Source organism: Gossypium raimondii, chromosome 11 (assembly GCF_025698545.1).
Source record: "Gossypium raimondii isolate GPD5lz chromosome 11, ASM2569854v1, whole genome shotgun sequence".
Classification (NCBI taxonomy): Eukaryota; Viridiplantae; Streptophyta; class Magnoliopsida; order Malvales; family Malvaceae; genus Gossypium; species Gossypium raimondii.
The window spans coordinates 31,868,227-31,886,470 of record NC_068575.1 but is presented as its reverse complement, the minus strand read 5'-3'; the positions used below and the strand labels follow the sequence as shown (position 1 = coordinate 31,886,470).

At 32.1% G+C, this 18,244-nt stretch overlaps 1 protein-coding gene across 1 annotated transcript in view; it reads right to left on the bottom strand.

Annotated features, from left to right (window-relative positions):
- Positions 1-4,027: 4,027 nt before the first annotated feature.
- The window catches only part of LOC105804188 (uncharacterized), a 39,529-nt gene continuing 25,312 nt past the window's right edge, over positions 4,028-18,244 (bottom strand). Inside the window, 7 exon segments of the mRNA XM_052623626.1 lie at positions 4,028-4,093; positions 4,096-4,235; positions 4,471-4,619; positions 4,734-4,829; positions 5,788-5,979; positions 6,342-6,499; positions 6,583-6,739. Coding sequence (XP_052479586.1) covers positions 4,029-4,093; positions 4,096-4,235; positions 4,471-4,619; positions 4,734-4,829; positions 5,788-5,979; positions 6,342-6,499; positions 6,583-6,739 — 957 coding nt within the window. The 3' untranslated portion in view covers position 4,028.

Here is an 18,244-nt window from a genome sequence, read left to right as displayed (position 1 = left end):
TTTAATCCAAAGAGCCCCAAAAGCTAAGACTGAAGCCACGACCCCGACAATTGCATTCCTTTCTTTATTACGATCCATCTACACAAAATAAAAGTTACCAAAATTTTCATAAGATCACATATTAAAAGTTACCATGACTAAAGTGCATACATACATATCAAGCTAATTATAATTGCATTAATAATTTATTGAGAAATTAAACTACTTTCTTTGTACCAATACTTCAATAAATATTAATATATTTATAATTGGAAGAAAAAGAATCACATTATAAGTTATAATTGGAAGAAAAAGAATAATCGGATATTAATGTTCTAAAAAACTAAAGGAATCACATTATAAGTTATAATTTTAATATCAAAATTTATAGAGACCAATTTAAAATCTAGATTATAGAGACCAATTTGATATCTAGATTCTAGTTTGAGGATGTACTAATCAGATTTTTGTAAAAGATTTTGATATCGATTACTTGTAAATAAAGAAAAACGAATAAATTCACAAAAAAAGATAAAGAAAACGAATAATCCATATTTCATTATGTTGTATCTTAATTAAATTATTATCCATAAAAAGATAAAAGAAAACCGAATAATCCATAAAATGAAAGCTTAATAAAAGATAAACACAAATTATGTTCCAAAAGATTTAGAATTTTTCTTTCTTGAGTTTATTTGTTATTTAAATTTTTACTTATTAATTTTTTAAAGTTGCTCGTTAACCTTACTTAAAATTAAATTTTAATATTTAAATTTTAAATTTGGTTAATAAAAAATTTTAAAGTTGGTAAAAAAAATTTAGTATTGTTCGTGCATTAGTCGGGGTGAAATGTTTTAGTCAATGTACACTATACGAATCAAAATTAAAATCGGTGTAAGAAAAAATCTTAGTTATTCTAATTTATTATTCAAACGGCATCCACCAAGAAATGCAACCAAAACCAATGTACAACCTACTACATTAAAACAGAAATTGTGCCATTTGCTTAACCCACAATATTTCCACAACCATATCATGAAGTAGTTTTACACTCAAAGTGTGTGCACAACTATTTGAAACCATCCACATGCTATGAATTTGTTCTTGTTAGCTCTACCCCATTCTCTTTTAGCATCATTGGAATAATATCTCATAATTGGGATAATATCAACAATGCAGCACCGCCATATATGAAACTGAAACCTTCATAAATGAAATGAAATATTGAACTGAAATTGCATTATGCTCAATTATGACTATTTTCTATATAACAGCGTGTTAAAAGCTATGCCTCCGAATGAGGCTCTATGGCACAAATGCAAGTTTCGTTTACCAGCTTTTCTTTCACTTCTCACAACTAGTCAAAGATCCTCACCTTGGCCTGCTTTGGGAGGGAAGGCTTGATAGAGAAAAAATGACTGCAGAAGGTAAGACAGATACTTAAAACAGATACTTAAAAACATGAACCACAAATTCCTATATATGTAACTGTGAAACAAATATTCAACTGCTCTGGAGAACAAAGGTAAAACAGATACTTAAAAACATGAACCACAAACCCTGCTTACGTAATGCTAGACTTAAAGCATAATAAGAAGTTTCTACTTTAGTCTTTTTGGGTACTAAAATGGAGAAAAAAAATACTAAACATTCCAAAAAAAAGAAAAGGAAACTATGATAAGCTAAATCGCTAATGCATAAAATATAATCACTTAAACCAAAAATAGAAAGAAAACGAAGAAGCTAATTTCTTGTTCTTCAACATCAAATGTTGTAATTCTTTGAACATATTATTATCAGATGCATATACATATATACAAATCTGAGTACGACTAACATAACATGGATACGATGAAGCATTGCACGAAATAGAACGTGCAAAACAGAATAATAAAACAAAATCGAAGTAGAAATCATTTTCTCAACGAGTTAGTAAACGAGATAGTGACAAACAAACAGAAAAACACAGAATTCTGATCAAAAACCGAAAATCAAAAGAAAAATAAAAAAACAACACATTGATCAAAAACAGCGAAACAAGCTTCGATCAGCTAAAAAATACACTTAAAATCAAACAAAAAAAAGCACGCACAGATCAGTGAGAGCAGAGGTGATATTTAAGCATAAACGAATGTGATATTAGGAACTAGTAATCATAAAAGACCAAATTCAGCTATGTATGTTCCTCTTTTGGGCACACTAATATCTACCAAAACTTCTGTTTAACTCTTATTTGAATTAAAGGTCAAATTCTTTCGAAGCAGAGGCTAAATCCATCAGACAGTGCAAAAATCTACTTATTGTCATTTTTCAAATGCAAAAACATGACCAAATTACCTTCAATGTATTTTCCTGCCAACACAAACATATAACTACACATGCACTCCCTAGTATTATCTACATATTATATTTGATGCTTTTCAAGCACCAATCCTTCAAAGGAAAGAAGTAAACTAGATATCCATGGGATGTCCATTTATATATATGTATAAGAATGAGAATCCAAAAATAAGCTTTGCTCGCTTAACGTTCTACTCAATGTTGCAAGTCAGGTATTGTATTTAAGCATGTAAAAATTTAGTCCCTTAACAGGAGATTCATATTCTATGACCTCCATAAATCTGTAAGAGCTAAAAGAAGCAAAGTAACCAATTCGAGCCTAATAAATAGCACTTTAAATAAATATAGGCTTATATTTACTATTAGTCCAATTTCAAAGCTAGTTTTTCAAATGCAACTAATACTGATAAGAGTCAGAATGGAGAATGTAATGCAGAATGGAGATTAGTTCAAGACATTTTAAAGTAATCGTAAAGAGAACGTTCCCAATATATCATCAAATTTGTATAATTAAAACTGGATGAGATAAATTATGGATCTAAGAAAGATCGAAGGGCAGAATTGATATTTTAGGGTTTCAGATTGAGAGAAAAATGACTTACAAGTTAGGTGCAGATCGATAAGATAATGAATCTGTGAAGACGAGATTGTTCACAAAGAGAACACCAACAACAACACCGCCACGCCAAGAGAAATCCACCAAAGAAATTTAGAGATAGAGCGAGCGAAAGAGAACCCAAGCAAGTCTGTGAAGAAAGTCTGCCCAAGATAAGCCAAACACCACAGCCAAACTAGCAGAAAACCCAAGCAAGGTCTTAGACAAAAACAAGCAGAAAATCCCCAAATCAATTCATAAAAAGAAGAAGAAATCAAGGGGGAAAAGGAGCCCGAAACCAAATCAAGGGAGAACAAAAGGGAGAACAAAAGGGAGAAGGGAGAACGAACCTGAGAACAAAACCAGATCGGTGTAGAGAGGAGAAGGGAGAACGAGAGTGAAGAGAAGGGAGAACGAACGCTGGAAAAATCAGAAAATGTCTTACTAATTCCAAATCGGTAAGACGTTTTACATAAATTAGGGCCTTTTTTACCCGTGTTTGTAAAACATTTTCCCTTAGGAATTCATTTTACACCAACCAAACACTGGAAAAGGTGGAAAATATTTTCCGGAAAATATTTTCCACCAAACAAACGGACCCTAAATTGCTCATTTTTATATTAGAGGATCCAATTTGCTCTTGAATTTCTAATAGTTTAACCAACAAAAGTCTTACATGACCTAACAAAAAACCTCTCCAACTAAATTGCATGCATAACTTGTTTAGCAAGGTTCATTTTGTCTAAAGATTGAACAGACTTGGATTAACAATTTGTATAGATAAAATGTACTCATATTGTAATCGACTTGGACAAATATGAATGATGGTCATGCCATACATAAACTTGACCCAACCCTTACTCACCCCATGACCTCGGCATCAAGCACCCAAGAAACAGAGTAGAAACAGAATATTATGGCGGACTTAAGAAACAAAATGCATCTTATTGTGATACAAGAAAAGGTCAAGTAAAATCAAAATACATGTACTTCGAAAAGAAATGCAAAAAACTGGTAATTATGACAGAGATAGGTTATTTCGAATTTATTGAAAACAACCTAAGCATGGGATAAAAGCTGCAAATCTAGACCTTAGCAAAACTACAGCTTACATTTAACTCTTGGTTGATGCACGGCTTTGCTTCTCCTCTATACCCGATTGAGAGAATCTTCGCCGAGAACTTCTAGAACATTTTCTATCTTTACATCTTTGTGCCTTAGCAAAACCATAGCATGGTAGATCACATCTGCCATTTCTGAGACAGTACATGAACTGTCCTCTTTCTCCTCCAGCGTTCGGCACAACTCATCTGCTTCTTCCCTGCATTAATAAATTGATCACTTAATTTGCTTATATAAAATTCAACATGCAAATACTATACACATACTCTTAGACATGCTAAAGAGTAAAGACTTCAAAACATGGGGCATATGCCATATACACACTTCTAGACATGTTCATTAGTGGTTTAACACTACTTTCTTTGTTTTTGAACTTTTTGCAGTTTTTTATGGGACACATACTACTATTATAGCTTAAGGTAATATAACTTTACCGGATTTTTGAGCACAACAAGTTTTCATCAAGTAAGAGCTGTTTAGTCCACGAAGGCTTTCCATGTTTCCCTGCTAACTCTAATTCTCTTTTAGAAATTGTAGCCTCTAATGAGTATAAAGTTGTCAATGCCAAGTTAGTTTCTTCAACCTACAAACACAAACCAAGTTAAATAAGAACTTGCAAATAATACCGTATAAGGTAGTGTAGAAGTAAAACTAAAAGATTGTGACAGCACTTTTGTTAAAGATGAGAGCTGCTTACTTCTTGCTCCTTAAACAAATCACCTATTGATGTGAAATAGCATGTCTCTGACCCTGTGTGGCAGGTAGGACCATCAGGCTTCCCAAGGTAAATTATCTAAAGGAGAAGTTTCAGTTATGTCAAAATTCATAAATTAAGCAATCAATAAGATTTCAATGAGAAGTCTAAGAGAATATATATACAAAATCAATGAGATACCATACAAGAATAACAAATTCACTATAACCATGCGTCTACATAGTGCAAAGAACTACCATATTGTATTTTCACTAGTAATAAAACAAATTTCCACAATCAATATAATTTAAACAAATTAGACATTTGATTTTTAAGAATCAAGAACTGAAATCAGAAAACCATAGAGACAGAGGACAAGGGGCTCGAAAGCAAAGGGGTTTTGCCAATCACCACCAAGCCCTCAATGGCTTAGTACCTCAACTCATAGTACCAGGAAACATTTGACTCCTTCTAGAGGTGGTTACCATTAATCTTATATTTTATTTTCCAGATATGTAATAATTCATACCATAATGGATAAGATTGGGACCTCCCATATTCCAGTTAATTCTTAAGCACTAGTCAAAACACAGATGAAAATAGGGTTAGAGGAATACTAATAACATTATTAGCTATTTCAGGACTATTTTATCTTGGCCTGCAAATGCGGGGCTAACTTACCGGTAATAATATCAGCATCAAATGGGCATGAGTTGTGGCAAAGAAGCCTGGATTCATGGCTAAGGCAAAGTAAGTTATTAGTGCAAGACTGCTTAAACAAATTCGAAGTTCGATAATCCTTTTCTTCTATCTGACATTTCCATTCGTTAATAGCTAATCAATCTAGCTTGTCCTTATGTCTTCATTTGAGAAAGATATACTTTATTAGATAGTATTTTAACACTTCTTCTTCAAGGGTAATGGGCAAAGCCATATAATATCCATGCTTGCAAACTATTTAATCAGCCAATGCCTTGATGGAGTAAAAGACAAGCTGATAATTACTAAAAATAGTTGGGTGCTTCATCAAGCAAATACACATTACAGAAAAAAGTACCTTGGATTCAATGTTGATATCGTTGGAAATTTTCCTCAACGAAGAAAAAACAACAGCATTTATCCTTTTCTTATTGTTGAATCCACCACAAACACTAGCAGGAAAGAAGCTACAAGCTTTGAAAGGAACTCTTACAGGTTGAATACAAGGGAGAGATGAAATCGCCATTGAAGCTTCAAATGTAAATCTCGGCTATGATTGCAGTTATGTCAAGATGAAAATAAAAAAGGTAAAACAATATTACTAACAAACTAAAAAAACCAGAAGAATGTCGTTAGTTTTAGTGAAAACGATGGTGAACCTCTGTAAAAAGATAAAACTTGATTTTTCATATATAGTTGCTCCCTTGTTTGAACCACAACAAGAAGGTAAACTTAGCTAAGGTTGAGATTGAATATAAAGCCACACAGTTTGTAGTTTATATTGCTTCAAGTGATGAGTCATATGGGAGTGAATCAAAATTCAAATTTTTTTTAGAGAACAGAATGAGATGTAAAATGTTAGCAAATAAAAAAACATTTCTTGTATAAGGATGTCAGGGAATGGAAAAGCACCGACACGAATCTTCCCCTCTCGTACTGGTGTCCTACGGAATACGAACTGTCAAGACACCGTTGTCTGAAAATGGATACGGATGACTGGCGGCAGGTGAGCGGATGAAGAAGAAGAAGTAGTCTGCTGATGAGTGATGAAGAAGAAGCAGTTGTGGCGGCTGAAAGGAAGGAAAAAGTTATGGAATCAGATCTGAGAAAAACTCACTTGGTGTGGCCGGTCCTCTAGTTTTTTTGCAGTTACCTTCAGGAACAAAAGATTTGCTGGCAGCTTCTGTTTCATGTTGGAAGAGAGAGAGGGTGGAGGTGACTTTTGGGTTGGGAGGGTAAAATAGGGCAGATGAAATCGAGAGCTGTAATGGGGAAGCAAAAGTAAGCTTTTGGAAGGGAATAGAAAGCAACTGATTTTAGGAATAGCGCCGTAATGTAATAAGCCTATAATAAGTCATTACTCCTAACCAAACAAACAAATAGGTAGGACTCACGGAATAGGGCTGTAATGGCATACCCATTACATCCAATCAAACAGTACGTAACTATTTATATAGCTATGGCTTTGTATAAGTTTGCATTTGAATAGAACTTAACTATTCTCTTTGTCTGAGATAAACACCAAATTTTTGGTATTTGTTTACGATGTCCATTTGTTTAGACTAACAAGAAATAACTTGGACTTTGCTAGTTATAAAAACAGTGTATGAGACGATAAATATCTACTCTTTTATTCGTACAATAAATATCGATTTTTTAATTAAAAAAATTTGCATATGGTATAAATGATATATACGACTATAGGAATCAAATTTATAACGTCCCTTGTACGTCCTGGTCATCGTTATGAATGAGAGATGCTAGTGGAACATATTTGGAGCAAACCAATATTTTATTTAAGAAAATAAATGATAAATCATTTTTATAAAATCATATAAAATGGTAAATTAAATTTTATAGTTTTAAAATCTTGTTAAAATTAATTTCACAATATTCGTGAGTGTTCAGAATTGTTTGAGACAAAATTCGAGCCTTGAAAGACATTTTTTACACAAAGTACAGTGGGTTGCAGTACCTAGGGCCATAGGTACCAAACCCCAACTTTGATACTATTCATTTTGGCATTCTTCCAGTTGGGGTGCGGTACCCCTGGGGCTATGTGAGGCAAAAAATTATCCAAAAGCTTTCATTTTTAAACCCCAAACTTTATATAAAAAATTAATATTTAGTAACTTAAAAATAAATGATAAATCATTTTTATAAAATCATATAAAATGGTAAATTAAATTTTATAGTTTTAAAATCTTGTTAAAATTAATTTCACAATATTCGTGAGTGTTCAGAATTGTTTGAGACAAAATTCGAGCCTTGAAAGACATTTTTTACACAAAGTACAGTGGGTTGCAGTACCTAGGGCCATAGGTACCAAACCCCAACTTTGATACTATTCATTTTGGCATTCTTCCAGTTGGGGTGCGGTACCCCTGGGGCTATGTGAGGCAAAAAATTATCCAAAAGCTTTCATTTTTAAACCCCAAACTTTATATAAAAAATTAATATTTAGTAACTTAAAAATCATATTTTAATGGTAAAAAAACAATTTCTGATACAACTTCAAACTAAATTTTATAAAACAAGTTAAAAAGTAAGTAAAATAACCAACATTCTTATTCATAAAACATTGTCAAAATGAGGCCGATATGTAAAAACATTCAAGATATTATTCTAGCATATTATACTTATATAAAACCATTAAATAACCAAATAAAGCATGGAAAACCAAAGCACCCATGCATCATTCAAAATAAAAAGCATGTGGCTCAAGGCCAACAAAAATAAGGAAAATAGATATAGTTAATATCACCATTACAACTGAGAGTAATATGAAACAATAATATATGCACCTCTAAATGATTTCTTTAGTACATGCCACTATGTATCAATTTCAAATACATATGTTTTATACTCTTTAATGAATACAATGGTGTATGCTTGTGATCCTCGAGAAGCATCGAGCCTTGGTTCAAAAGACCTACGCACAAAAATAACGGTACATTAAGCGTAAATCTTAGTAAGATAGTATGAATAAAACCTTATAGACTTACCTTCGAAACTAGTATTCGAATCATATACAAGATTATATAATTCATTTAGAAGAAGCATGAATGGCATCTAAAAGTCAAATCAGGAAAATTCAAAGCAATTTAGTACTATGGGAACATGTACAAATATTTCTATCAAACGATTTAAGTACAAGTTTTTATCATGGCGTAATCAAGTTATTTTCAAAATTCAAAGTTAGTTAACTTCATCCCTTAGTATGCCTAGAAAATAAAGATAGGATACTAGGGACAAATTATCGAAAACTATATTTACAAGATCCACGAAGGGCAAGTGTTCGAAGACCAGATCAGGATCACACCGAAGTGCTAGAAACAAGATCGCCTAAGTGCAAGAAACATGAATACCAATGTACAAAACAAGAGTCCCCTACTAGCATGCCAATTGTATCCTAACTATTTAAATAAGCTACTGGGGCCTTGTTTCAATATTTCTAGGATATCAATACTAACATATTCAATCAAGTTTTCAAATTTGTAATAGCATTCGAGTCAGTAACCACTACAAGACAAACAATAATTTCATTCATAATATTAAATCCACCAAATTAATATGCAAGATTCCATTAGCATCTCTACAAGGAAACTTAGCATGAAAATCATTCACAAGGTTATCTTCTTGTTATTGTCCAAACTTTCATGATCATTAAATATTAATATACTATAATATATTTAACTCAATAATTATAAATTAAAAGAAATATAAATTCTATATAAGTTTTTAATAGGTTTTCCATATATCTTACCACATAAAAATATTAAAAAGTGTTGGACAAGCCTAAATCCACCTTAATCAACAAACTTTTCCTTCCCTTTGCTACAACTCTCCTTTCCTTATTCTAGTTTTTTCATGAAATGATAAAAGATTGCAAATGCATAATTCAATAAATTGCATTAAGTATGGCTCAACAACTCAATTCTTGCTTTAAACATAAGATTAAGCATGTATGACATGTAAACTATAAAACGCATACCATAATTTCATCCTTTCAACTTCCCAACCCACTTTCTCATTTAAGCACTCAAAGCTTAGCCTTTTAGATGATGGAGATGATAAATGGAGAAGCTAAATAATGGTTTTGTGATGACTTCAAGAAATTTGTGTAAAATGATGAGAAATAAGTTGAGATGAAGAAAAAAGAAAAAAGAATGGTATGGGTGTTCTCTCTTCAATGGCCAACCATGCAAGGATGATGAAGAGAAGATATTTCTTTTCTTTTTATCATATTTTATAATATATACTTAACTATTTGTTTGGTCAACTAGTCAACCAAAGTTTTTGGCATGTGACTCATAAGTTATTTTATCAATAAAGTTAAAGTAAATAGGTTTCATCATTATTTCATCGTCACAAGTCATAAATTGCTCTCCTATTTAATTTCATGCATGTTCTAAATGCAACACCCCTTACCCGGTCCGGTCATCGGACTTGAGTAATGAGATGTTACGAACAATTACCAAACAATTGCATACAATTTATTAAATATCTATAAATGTAACACCCCTTACCCAATCCGATCACCGGACCCGAGTAATGAGATTTTACGAACAATTACCAAACAATTGCATACAATTTATTAATGAAAATCTCAAATAAATATTAAATAAACACATACGAGCATGTATAATGACATTATTCATTCTATTTTAGGTAAATACTGAGTGTACAAAAGCTTAAAAACAATTATTGATTAAACAATGATCAATTTGAATAAAAAAACTAAAAGTTGGGAAAATTTTGGAAACAGTGGACATGTCACGCCCTAAATTTTATTTATTAAAATGTGCAAGTATGTATCACAAGTGAATTATTTGTCTAGTGGTTAAGTGTGTTAATTAAATCCTAGAGGTACCATGTTCAAACCCTTACACTCTCATTTATTTTTTTCCCAACCATAATTGTTCACCATTCTAGAAGATCAACACACCCCTTGTCGTCCAAGCCTTTCCATGAAGGGGTAGATTTCCTTTTCTTTTGTTTTGAGTCAACATACCATTCAAAGCCCCCTTTTCACTCCCCTTTTTGGTCATGATCCATTTTTTACTCTCTTTGTCCCCAAACTTACCAAATTACTCCTTTGACTAACTCTTGGCTAGCCATGGCACCCTCAAACCCTACCATTTCATTTTTATTTTTCCAAATTTTCTCTCCTCTCCTCTCTTTACCGTCCAACACCCTTCTCCACCGATTTTTCAGCTTTTTCTTCCTTGTTTCACCAAATTTGAAGCCTTTTTACTTTATTCCTCTTCCACTGCACCACCATACACGGCTTCCGCACCACCACCCTACCTCTACTATCGTTGTCACTGCATCGCCATCGTCGTTGGCCACCACTGATTTTCTTTATTTTTTCTTTTCTCTTCCTTTTTTTGAAACTTCCTTCCGTAATCTCTTAATCTCGATTTTTTTATTAAAAGATCATCTTTCATCTTAGTTTTTAAAACTCTTTCATTTTATGTTTATAGTGCCAAATCCCCCTCTTTAATCGACTTTTTAGAATTTATCGTTGAGCCTTTTTCCTCCGTTTTATCGTAGGTATGAAGGATTATTGTTCACGTTATATTTTTACAACAATATTCTAGATTTAGTAGGACACTAACTACTTGTTTGTGTGCTTTTGTGAAGTATCACATGAAAATCCCGGAATCACCACCTATTTGTAATAGTGTATGATTTGATCACCTTTTTGCATAAGTATTACCGAATCACAATTATTTCTTTTATTAAGGGTTGTAATTTATTCGTTAAATCTGTACTGAATCAATGATGTAGTGACTCAAGGAATCAAGAGGAAACTAGGATTTATTCAATCGGATCTAAGGTGTGGGGGCTTGTTCTTGATAATAATAAATAATATTGATTAAATAGTAAATAATATTAATATTATAAATGAAATATTTTTGGTTATATGATTCTTGAAAATATGGTTATGTGTGAATACAAACGTATTCCTAAAGATCTGTAAAAATTGATACACGGGGGTACCAAGTAAGTAAATCCCAAAACTCTAAGATCTGTGATGATGATTTGTTGTTTGGGTGATTCTGTAATATATGTTAATATGTGATTTCCTTTCCTCATGTCATGTGATTTATGGCTAATGAAAATATGATTATCGATATTCTGATCTATATGAAAATATTGTATGTCATTTTTCCGATTTATGGATTCACATGTTAAGTATGCCTTGTTCTAATATTTTGGTTTGCATGCTAAGCATGCCATTGTAAAAATATGTATAAAAATATGAAATCTGATTCACATGGTTAAGCGTGCCATATTCTGATATTCTGATTCGCATGTAAAACATGTTATTGAAAATCTTATCTATATGCCATATCACAGACATGGGGTGGGAAAAGTGTATTCATGCATTGAGGACAATGCATCCCTTAGGTTTGAGGGTGTGTTGTGCATATAGGATGCATTAGATATTTAGTTAAGTATGTTCATTTTAGTATTTTTGTTCATTTTTTCATTCATTTTTCCATAACATACATAAATGCCAAAGATTGTTAGGCTGTAATGAGTATATTTTTTATTATGATGTTTGATGAGGAGCTTAATTTTTAACTAAACCTAGAAAATTGTTACAATGAATTAAGTGAGTGTAGCTTAGGATAGTTGCTTGAAAATTGACCCTTGAAAGTAGAATGTCCTAATTCCAATTACAATTAGCCTATAGTAATTTCTTTTGATAAACCTAGAGATTCTTGATGCTAAATTCAGTAAAATGGCAATACTCAATAATGAATAAAATGACAAAGTTTAAGTAAGATTTAAAAGAAAATCAAAGAAATGCCATGAAACACTCTAACACTCCAATGCTTGAAATCTCCGAATAGGTCAACATCATTTTGTTTGCTCCATTGTGTTATTGATTAGAAAAGTAGGTTTAAGTAAGAGTGCATGAAAAAAGTAGAAAAGAAAGTAGTTTAGAGGCACTCCACTGTAGTAATAGGTTGAGTAGCTAATGAGGTAGTTGTTTACTTCATCCATCTTCTAAGTCAAAAGCCTTAACTTTATTAGTGAGTTCCATTCAAATTGTGACATGATAGAACACTTGGCAATTTAGTGTATGCCCCATTGAGATTGTCAAGTAAAGAAACCATGTGACAAGATGAATCTCCTAATAAAAATATATGTAAATAAGTTTATGCAATGCCAGATTTAAAAAGGAAACTGAGTTTAGATAATAAAAATGAACTAAGTACATTATGAGGTACTTGCTATGGTCGAACTTGCATGAGTAATTAGAATTTTTATTTTTAGCGCAATAATTTATGCACTATGTTTGCTAAAGCATATGAAACTTGAACAAATTTTTAAAGGTAAAATATTGTTGAGAATTGAATTACAAAATATGCTCTACATGGTTTGGCATTACTAAGGTAATTATGTTGTTACGGCAATTCATGCATTCATGCATGTTTTGCTTGATGACAAGAAATAACTCAGGTTTGGGGGTGTGATTGTTTTAGGCTTTTAGACTTGATTAATTGCTTGTATTTAGCTTATTTTAATTGCATTTTATGATATTATATTAGTATTTTTAGAACATTAATTGTGTTTAAATGTTATTATGTTACTTTTACTTGTTGGTGGAAATGATTTGTTTGTGTTTGAATGGCAGGTGTAGAATGTGGAAAAGAAATGAAGGAGTGATGTTTTGTCATGGCAAAAGGTTGGATGGATTGCCAACATTAATGCTATGGAAATTGTAGAAAGATACTAAGTCAGCACTTAATTCGTGCCACTCTCAGCCAGCTATAATTGTACCAGAAAGATCTACCTTTAAAAGATAGAGAAAAATTATATGCTGAGAGGAGGATCTACCTTATAAAAAGTGAGGAGAAGAGAGAGAAGAACAAGGGTAGCAGCAGAGACTGAGCAGTAGAGCAGAACTTGAAGGAGAAGAAGAAGGCAATCAACCTGGTCTTTACAAGATATTGTGCCACTGGAGTTGAAGGCTGGATCGACGAATGAAGTTCTTCCTTTATTTTCTTAAATTGTTTCTTTGCGAAATCAATTATTGAATATGTTGAATGATATTTTGAATTTTGATTTGATTAACCAACCCATGAGTTAAATTTCATTGGGTTGGCATTATTGGATAATACTTGAATTTTCCATTAATGTTGAAGTTTGGATCTGATCTATTTTACTGTTTCATTCAATTTGTTCTTTTGAATTGCATGCATGCAATCTCTAGACATATGAATGCACCGTATGCTTATAAACATAACCCAATTCTGAAAAAGTTAGGTTAGTTGGACCACAATTGATTGATACGAGTGGTTGTTCGATAGAATACCCATAACAGTCTCTAGACATAGAGTAACATTCGTATAAAGCAGAGAGTAATCAGTACTGGGAATCACATTTGAGGTCTATAGACATATATTTCCTTAGGTGAGGTACCCTAAGGTCTAGCTCTCAAAAGAAGCAGACCATTTTAAATCCATTATGAGTAGTAAGTTGATTAAGAATTTGCCGAGGCATTATTGGTTTATAATGGTAGATTTCTAGTAATCCTAGCTTTCTATTCAACAGTGTAAACTCTCTTACTTTTTTCTCGGTATCTTTTCCATAGTATATTTTTGAATATTTGTTTGTTTACATATTACACACATCATCATTATTTTGATTACCTTTGCATTTTTTCATTTTTTTTGCCTTAGCATAATTCACATACTTCATAACAACAACGTAACCAAGTTAATCCTATTCGATCCTTGTGGAGACGATCTTACTTATCATTATATTACTTGATTCGACGTGTATACTTACACATTTTGTATACTATATTCACAAACGACACATCCCTTTGATGATTCAGAGGAGGATTGAACATTTTTATTTTGTCGCTTTTCAACGACTTGTATTAAGTTTTGGATGATTTAATTTAGACTTTGTAGGAGTAGGATTAAAAAGTAGTTTTTTTTTGTTGTACTTTGCTAAAATTTCTATGTAGGAACCTAACATGAAGAAGACACAAACAATTCAAGCTAACACAATCAAAGGAGGAAGCACCCACCATTAGCAATTGGAGCGACCACGATCAATCGGGTAACTTCCTTCCTTATCTATTATTGGGTTACACATTAAGGACAATGTGTCAACTAAAGTGTGAGGGGGTAACATAGAAAGTTTGCTTCAAATTTTTACATTTTCTTTGATTTTTCTTGTCCTTTTGTGTGCTTGAACTTGTAGAAACACAAGTGATTGGTTAGAAGTATGTACATAGGTTGCTTGTGTTTATGAATAAATTTGGCATGATGATAGGAGATTTTAAATTTTTTATTATTAAAACACTAAAGTTCTTATATGTTACACTGTAAATAGGTACTAACCTATCATTTGTACCAAGAGATATAGAAAATACAAGGAAACGACCATGCTTATACGAATGATAAATGGTTGAATTTGTATTTTTTTTGGTTGATTAAATTTGTGTATGTCAAGATATTTAGGGATGACTTAAGGTATTGTTTGGAACACATCCATAGCCAAAAAATTGTCCTACCTATAATTCACCTTTAGTACCAATTTTTGAGCCTATTGACACTTCTTGATAAACCACATTACAAGCCCCGAGCTTGGAAACATCAATTTTTATTTGCCTTTTTTCTTTGGTCCTACACTATATGACTATAGATGTATGGCCATACGTATTGAGGGTTAAGTAGATACATCATGGCAAAGGTTGTAAAAATAGAGTGAAATATAAAAGATTAGTGTGATTTAGGGATTATAGGTTAGCTTGAAAGTGCAAAACAAGAAGAAAAATCCAAAAAGAAAATCCATACAAGTAGAAAAAGTACTTGAAAGGCAAAAAAGAATTCTTGAGTAAAAAAAAATTGAAAGAGTAGTGACAAAGTAACAACAATAGAAAAACTAGTTCATTAATGCACCTAAACTTGTAGGCTAGCCGTAATACTATGTCATGCTATGATTTCCTATATATGGAGAGACAAGGAAGCTGAGAGAAGGAGAAATAAGATAATGAGCGAGTAAGGGTCACTAAGTGGGGAAGAATAGGGATCAATACAATGTGCCAAACTATTTTTGTGTTTCTAACATTTTGATGCTTAATGATTTTGAATTTTATACCTGTCTTATGCCGCAAAATGTTACAAGTCGAAAAGCCCTATTTGACTTAAGTATCCTTATACATGAATGGACATCAGATTGAACATATGCATAAACGACTATTTGAATTCTTCTTAGACAATCAAAGTGCTTATATGATTTGTTGATGGATTCCTATGGGTAAGAACCTTAATATTTGTACATTTTGTAACATACTGAATTTAGATGTTTATGATCAAAAGTGGTAAGTCGACTACTCATCATGTTGAAATTGTTAGTAAGCATGAAATGCCTAAGTCATATGCTCCAAAATTAATAGTTGTACCATAATTATTCTAGGGTCGCCATTTTTATTTTTTCATCTTTGTTTATGTTGCTTGAGGACAAGCAATGACTTAAGTGTGGGGGAGTTTAATCTGTCGTGATTCGTTGTAGCAAATTAAACTAGTTTTCACATTTAAAGAGCTTGAATACAAGCATTTTCGTTATGTTTTAATCAAGTTTCTTTAGTTTTATTTATATTCAATAAAATATGCACATTGAGTCTTTTATTAACCTTAAGGGTCGAATGAGGCCTAAGGGAGAGTTAACGTACTTTGTGAGTGTATAGGAGACCATTAGAAGACATTTCGGGTCAATATTGGATGTTATGTAGCAACATGGGAGATCCGATGTCACAACATAGAGAGCAAGATAGAGAAAGTGAGAAACTACCTTCAATGTCGCGACACAGGCCGAGGGTGTCACGACATACCCCTGAAGACAATTGCAGAGGAGTAGACTGACTACTATGTCGCGACACAGGTCCTGGTGTGTCATGATATCGACTTTGTGGCAAGAACAAAAGACAAAGCAGGGGCATTTTGGTCTACACAATCAAACCTAAAGCTTGGGAATGTCAGCTAACCTAGGGATAAGTATGAATACTACCTGAAGGCTATAAATAGACTCCTTTGGCACACATTATGGAGACATTCGACTAGCTAAGATTCTGTCTTTAGGTTTAAGTTTTGTTTTCTTACTTTTTTTTAGGTTTTCATAGTTTTAGTTTATTTATTCTTTGTCAGTTTCAAAAGTTCTAATTTATAAAGGATATCAACTGTTGGGGATTCGTGCTTATTAACAATATCAATCAGGCTTTTCTTAAACTCTTTATTTCAATCCATTCCCTATGATTAATTATTCCATCTATTCCTTGTTTTTGAAAGTCATGACGAAATAATCCTTCTATAGGGGATTAGCGAGTGGAAGCATGATCTCTTAACTATTTTGTAAGGTTACTCAATGGATCAATTTTTTGGGAAAGGAAGAACGTGAAACAAACCCTAGGCTTGACAACCCCAGAAAGTCATCAAGGTGGGAATTAACCCCTAATTGGTCTTGCCCATTTGTGAACACCTTTACCCCAAGCCAGTCTAGACTATGAGGTCGAAGATAACTAATCCTTGCTAACTTGTATGTTAGTGGGAGATCGGAAGATCCTACTAGGGTAATGATTAGTTGGTTGACGAAGAACCTAAGACGACAGTTGATTGGGATTTCTGAAGCGAGCTTGTCACCCATCTTCAGATTTGATTCACTTTATTCTTTATATCTCCTAAAATTCAATTCTTTTATGTTATGTGATTTTATTTAAGAAACCTTAAACTTATCTCTTATTTTACTTTCGCACTATAACTGGCTTAAAGTATTAATTAGATATTTAATTATTTAGATTAAGATTAATTTAGAACTCATCTCTATTGGGTACGGTCCTCGGAGCATTCACATACTACGTTGTAAAATATATACTACAACTCGACCTGTATACTTGCTGATAGAACGATGGAAATGTGCAAGTGTACACAATCATAACAAGTAATAAAGTGACAAGTAAATTTCAAGCTATCGTACCCACAGGGACTGTGCAAAGAAATATATATGAAATGCAATTAAAAACACTTTGGTGAAGGAAAATATTTTGTTTTGAAAAAGGGTTTAATAAAATTAGATTTTAACTAAGTAAATTAACTAAGAAAAATTAAAAGGTAAAAATTCCAAAGCACGACTTCGAAAAATAAGTTTAATCAATATGACATAATTGTGTTAGATCAATTACATTTCTTAACTTATTATTACTAAAACAATGTTCATGTTATTACTGAATAAATTCACGACAATTTGGTAGTTTGTTAACTATAACACATATAGACTTACTAAATTAACTAATCTCTTGAACATATTACTATGTCAATTCAAACAATTAATAAATTTTAATAAGCAAGTAAAATATTAAGTGAAGTAACAATATATTCCTACATTAAAATAGTTTAATCACAATAATCTTGCAAGTTATGCAAGGCTAATGTACCGCTTAATACCGTAAGCTAATTTAACCTCAACTACCTTAGAAGATTAAACATGCAATGATTAAGTATTGTGTCAATTAATTACAATTTCAATATGATTACTAATTAATTCATTAGTTACCTTACAATTATAATGCAATTATAGCATAATCATGGTTTTCCTTAATCAAACAATTTACCAAGACCTATAACAACACAAACATAATTTTAAAATCTTAAGTAGACGAAATGCAATCAACCTAACACGAATTAAATTTAATCATTTTAATTAAATTTAGAATAAAAAGATAACAAATATTCATAGACATGTTTATAACAACAATAATAAAAGTTAAAAGATAGGAAACTAGAATC